A 6,191-nucleotide genomic window follows, 5' to 3' on the forward strand; every position below is an offset into this window, starting at 1 on the left:
GTAAATAAACAAAAATTCATATTTATGCCTTTCCATATTCAAAATATCATATGAAGCGTTTGGTAGGGATCTCCACGCTTCATTCCGCCCCTGTATCCTGTGTCTTTCGCGGTTTTCATCACATGGTTGGCCTGGCCGTAGTAATATTTGCAATGCATAGGAATATGTAACAGGTAATACGCTGAAAAGAAATATGATAGACGCAAGACTCCCATTTTCCAGGATGCCTACATGTTTTGGCCATGTTGATGTAAGAAGAAGAAGAAGAAGAAGAAGAAGAAGAAGAAGAAGAAGGAGGACATGGTGTCTCTAGTTTTTGCTTAATAACTCCCATTGTTCTTGTTACCATTGGGGTATTCTGCCCAATCAGAACCCACCGAGAGCAAACATTGAGGGTACTCAATATGAGTGCTTGGTAGATATAATATTAATCGATTTAGTATCGACAATTTTTCCCCCCTTTATTTAAATATATGCGCTATAAATTAGAACAAAAACTGTTTGATGATTGAAACGGACCTTAGTTAGAATAAGATTAAAATATTTAAACACATAATCACAAATTTAACACAGTAGCGATCACTCCAAATAATGGATAGAAAGTATTCACTTTACACTGATGACACAAAACAAAATACACAAAACACTTATCCACGAGTTAAAAATAAAACGTCAACTGGAAAGCGGAACGGAAATGCCAGTTAGGATGGGTAGCTAATCATGATACTAAAAGGCTCGACTTGTTCTTTCCATTCTCAGCCGGCAAAGTGTGCACATCGGGCATATCGATTCATTTAGCCCAATAAAGTTAATTAGTGGAAAGATTTAATACAAGTTCTAGAAGATTGGCCTTGAATCAAGTGAGTGATTAGCATTAAACCTAGCAATAGCCCATCCTAAGACCAAACGCACCCATGATCGCTAAACCAAAATTCGTGTACATTCAGCAACATGTTTATGAACTCATCTGTGCACCAACGGTCGCTTACTGGATTTGGGAAATAGCAGTCGAGCAGTTAATTTCTACAAGGTTCTTATTTGTAGCAACCCGGTAGCAACCCTTCCATCGTTGCTATAAGAGTAAAACAAACAAGGTGGAAGGTTGACTGTGAAACTGTGAAATCTAAATCGAACTTCAAAAAAAGTGAAAATGTCTAGCCAAAAAACACGGGGCAAAAACTGGAACCAAAAGGAGGACGAAGCCCTTTGCCAAGCCTGGCTAGATACGTCACAGGACCCAGCAATAGGCATCAACCAGCGCGTAGATAACCTGTACGAGCGCATTCATTGTAAATATACGGAAATTCTCGGGGAAAGTAATTCAATAACTTTTCCTGAACGCGCTCCCGACGGTTTAAAAAGTCGATGGCACCACATTAACAAATGTGTCAGCAAATTCGTTGGTTGCCTGGCACAAACCGACAGCTGAGTGGAGCATCTCCGGAGGACGTTCTCAAACAAGCACTGACATTATTTGCTACGTCGGAAAAAACCCCGTTTGCTCTTATGAATTGCTATCGAATTTTAGAAAGTGCTCCGAAATGGCAACAATATCATGTGGCGAAGGTAAAAACAAACAATTTTCTCTGTATCCTTATCCTTATCCTTACATTCAACTTATTTTCAGGCACCCAAAAGATCCTTAGTTTTGGACCATGAGAGTGAAGAATTTGAAAATGTCGCTATTGGAGAGACTTCTTTCCCAGGATCATCGCGTCCAATAGGAAGAGAAGCTGCAAAAAGGCAAAAGAGAGCGCAACATGCAGAACTAGAACTTGCAAAATCGGGAAGTCTGTTGGCTGCTACAGCAAAAGAAAAGCTTCAAGATAGTCTACAAAGAACCAAAATTCTTGGCAGACTGGTCAACCACTCGATCATGTCTGTCAATTTGGACGGATTAAGCGATGTAGCTAGGGAATATTACGTTTTAGAACAGCAACGAATTCTATCGGAGGTGCAGAATATTGAAACTGAGAATCGCTTTGAAATTCATCTTCAAGAAGAAACTCCCGACGAAAAAGGAGAAGAGGAACTTTCTGTTTGTGAGCTCGGTTTCTTATAATACAAAATACCTATTCCATTTTTCATTTATTTATTTTAGTGTGTAACTTAACTTGAACAAACTAACTTCAAATAAAATTCTTATACTAAGCTTTATACGGATTTTCTCTTATCAACGAAAAGAGGGAACTAAATGCTGCCTAATTTATTATTGGTCCTCTCCTTTTTTATTCCATAAATGCTCAATCAAATCATGTTGGAGTTGATAATGAGTAGTGGAGTCATGAACGTATTCATAGCGTGATAAAAATAAAGCAAAATTTACTTCGGATGTATCAGCCTCTAAATCATTTTCACTGTCGATCAATTCCTGATCTCCTTCATCTTCAATAATCATGTTATGTAGTATTATACATGCCCGCATTATTGCGACTAGATCGTCCTTTTTACTAAGCCTGGCAGGAATTTTTATAATAGCGAACCGTGACATCAAGACTCCAAAAGTGCGCTCTACATCTTTCCGGTAGGATTCTTGCATTGCAGCAAAGTGCTGGAAAACAAGAAAAGGAATAAATATATCCAATACTTGAATATGAGGGATCTATACCTTTTTCTTCTGATCAGCCGGTGATGAAATAGTTTGCATAAGGGTGGCCAAAGGAGGGTATATGCCATCTGCCAGATAATACCCTGTATGATAGGAACGGTTGTTGATTGTAAATTCCACTGCAGGCATTTGATCATTGTAAATGTTAGAGAAAATCGGAGATCTATCCATAACGTTGATATCATTATTTGAACCGGGCATACCGAAAAATGCATGCCATATCCATAGATCATAAGATGCTACAATTTCCAGAATGATCGTCGGCTTTTTCTCTTTCCCTTTGAACTGCCCTGCCCAAGCGGTGGGACAGTTCTTCCATTGCCAGTGACAGCAATCTAGTGACCCCAACATGCCAGGAAAACCTCGCTCTTGTCCTTTGTGCAACAGTCGTTCAATATCCGATCTCGTTGGGGACCGCAAATACTTTTCCCCAACGACTTGGATCACAGAGCGGCAAAATTCCATCAGACATTTCCGAGCAGTTGATTCTGCCAGTCTTCCATATTCGTCAATGGCATACGAGGGGGGACCATAGGCCAATTGACGAAGAGCTGCTGTACATTTTTGGAGACAAGTCAGGCCCCACTTGCCCGTTGCATCCGGTTTTTGAGCAAAATATTTATTGTTCTGTTCAACTTTATTGGCTACCTCCAAAAATAATTTTCTGCCCATTCGGAATCTTCGCCGAAACTGCTCATCCGTGTACACGGATGATTCCGAAAAATAATCTGCCATCAATCTCTTGGCTCCATCTTGTGCTTGCCTGAAATGGTAAAATTTCAAATCTCTAGAATAACATTGATGAATAAATTGTGCTTGCCTGTTTATGTTCGGGCGTTTTCCTGGTTGCGATCCATCGCGACTTCGGGATTGCTTCCTCATGCTGTCGAAAAATTCCACCCTCGTTGGAGCTGAACTAGAGAGCCGCTGCGTATCGAGATGCTAAGAGATAATGTTATTTCCTGAAAGTTTGGTCTTTTGTCATCGCTCCTGGGAGAAGTCTATCTGAGAGTCCTAGGACAACTCCTCGGCTCCTACAGTAATGCTGAGATTTATCACCGCTCTCCGCACCTCTGCTAGCTATTTATGCTGACAACAACTTATTCACGACTAAGCACTGAAGCCCGTAGGTGACGATACTCGGATGGATGCCTGCACGCTGCTGTTGTTGCTGTTTTCGGTGTTGGATGCCAAAACTTGGATGGATGAAAGAATGCTGTTGGTGTGCTATGGTTAAACGAGATAGTCCGTCACCTAAGATCCGCCACAGAAGGAAATGCTGAGCTGCACACGTCGTCGCTGGAAGATGCTTCTTAAAAGTGCTAAGGTACTTTATACTTTTTTTTTCTCTCCTAAAGATTCCGACATTTGGTCTAATAGATGACATGTACATCTATGTATACTCATTCTTACACATTCGTTCCGTAACACAATTAACTGGAAAATCTAGAAGTCTTTTGAAATGATTAGTTTAAATCGTATTAAGTTGATTGTCGTTCTAAAAATGTTTGATTCTAGTAACTTCTTATTAAGCTTTGATTTCTTAGCTTTGCTTCTGCCCAATGGATAATTTTTCTCATCATAATGCCTCGACGGAAATTGCTAATGCTGTGATTAACAGTGTTCTATGCGACGAAATGCTTAAAATCTGCCACATAAACGTTCAAAGTCTTTGCGCTCGTCAATTCACTAAATTTATCGAACTCAAAAATGTATTCATCAAAAGCAAATTAGACATAATTTTTATGACTGAGACGTGGCTTAGTGAAATAGTGAGTGATGCAGTTATTACAATCGAAGGCTACAATTTAATTAGAAATGATCGCAACAGGCATGGTGGTGGTGTTTGCATTTACATAAAAAACAACATCAAATGTAGAATTCTAGTGAAATCAGACAACAGCGAAAATCACTGTACTGAGTTTATCCTTACAGAACTACTTATGAATGGAAACAAACTCTTATTCGGACTTTATTACAACCCTCCTGAAAACGATTGCTCTGAATTACTTTTAAATCATGCTCAACAATTTGCTTTGAATTGTAACAATTCTTTTTTTATCGGTGATTTTAATGTCGATCTCTTCAAGCATTCTGGGAGAATACAAAAGTTTAAGGATTTTTTGAGCAGCTCTAATTTTAGCTGTTTTAATAACGAACCAACGTTTTTCCACAACACCGGAAGTTCGTTACTGGATCTGTTATTATCTGATTCAGTTGATGTTATCCACCGATTTAGTCAAATATCTCTACCAGGAATATCTCATCATGATTTGATTTTTTCATCACTGAATTTCGTCAAAGTTGTTCAACCGGAAGGCTTTTGGTTTCGTGACTACAAAAACTTTGACACAAATGCACTTTTAGTTTTTCTCACTGAAGTAGATTGGACCCGTTTTCAAAGTATTGAAGATTCTGATATCCTTGTTGGTATTTTCAATTCATTACTGTTAGAAATTCACGAGACCTTTTCCCCCTAAAATATAGAAGCTATCGCAAGAATGAATGGTTTAACCATGAAATAAATCATGCAATAATCAACAGGAACTTGGCCTACAATTCATGGAAGCGTTCGAAATCTGTCGTAGATAAAAATCATTATAAAACCCTGAGAAATAAAGTTAATTCGTTGATCGCTAAAGCAAAAACTGAGCGTGACAAAAAACGTATCAATCTTGATTTACCTGCTAAATTATTTTGGAATAATTTGAAAAAGTTCGGGCTGAGCAAATCAGAAGGTAATTTGGCTGTTTCTAATTTTTCTGCTGAAGAAATAAATAATTATTTTACTTCGAACTTTACTAGTTGCTCAGTTGAACAGCTTCATTGTCCTCATAGATTGCATGGATTTAATTTTAAATATTTTGAAGAATATGAAATTATTAATGCTCTCAGTTCGATAAAATCTAATGCTGTGAGAGTTGATGAAGTTCCAATTAAATTACTAAAAATTATTCTACCATACATTTTACCCACACTCAGACATATTTTCAACACTTTAATTAAAACATCAAAATATCCTTATCAATGGAAGAAAACCAAAGTTATTCCAATCCCAAAAAAAAAAAACAAAATCTCTTGAATTGTCAAACTTGAGACCTATTAGCATACTGAGTGCAACTTCAAAAGTATTTGAAAAGTTACTTAAGAACCAAATTACAGAATATTTAAACCAAAACAATATATTACACGAATTCCAATCTGGTTTTCGTTCTTCACATAGCACTGAAACTGCTCTTATGAAGGTGCACAACGATATTGCATATACGTTGGATAAAAAGGGAATCGCAATACTTTTAATGATTGATTTTGTTAAAGCTTTTGATCGTGTTTCCCATTCTAAACTTATTAATAAGCTGATTTCTAAATATAACTTTTCTAGATCAGCTGTTGAAATGGTACAGTCTTATCTGCAAGGTCGGTCACAATCGGGATGCTTTTCTAATTTCGCTTCCATTGAATCAGGGGTTCCTCAAGGATCAATTTTAGGACCTTTATTTTTCTCGCTTTTTATTAACGATTTACCTTCTGTTTTGGAACACTGCTCTGTTCATCTTTTCACAGATGATGTCCAAATATATCA

General features: G+C 37.7%; 1 protein-coding gene across 1 annotated transcript; it reads right to left on the reverse strand.

Moving 5' to 3' along the window:
- Positions 1-2,602: 2,602 nt before the first annotated feature.
- LOC129754067 (uncharacterized) lies at positions 2,603-3,490 on the reverse strand. The gene is made up of 2 exons (XM_055749930.1): positions 3,429-3,490; positions 2,603-3,371 (listed from the first exon to the last, which is right to left on the reverse strand). The coding sequence occupies exons 1-2, from the start codon at positions 3,488-3,490 to the stop codon at positions 2,603-2,605; spliced, it is 831 nt and encodes a 276-aa protein (XP_055605905.1).
- Between the last annotated feature and the right edge of the window lie 2,701 nt (positions 3,491-6,191).

Source organism: Uranotaenia lowii, chromosome 3 (genome assembly GCF_029784155.1).
Source record: "Uranotaenia lowii strain MFRU-FL chromosome 3, ASM2978415v1, whole genome shotgun sequence".
Lineage (NCBI taxonomy): Eukaryota > Metazoa > Arthropoda > Insecta > Diptera > Culicidae > Uranotaenia > Uranotaenia lowii.

Bases quoted from the DNA above. Each gene is read 5' to 3' on its own strand.
- LOC129754067 (XM_055749930.1), bottom strand. From the start codon at position 3,490: ATGAGGAAGCAATCCCGAAGTCGCGATGGATCGCAACCAGGAAAACGC. The intron at 3,372-3,428 runs GCAAGCACAATT...TTACCATTTCAG, and splicing joins AAACGCCCGAACATAAACAG to GCAAGCACAAGATGGAGCCA.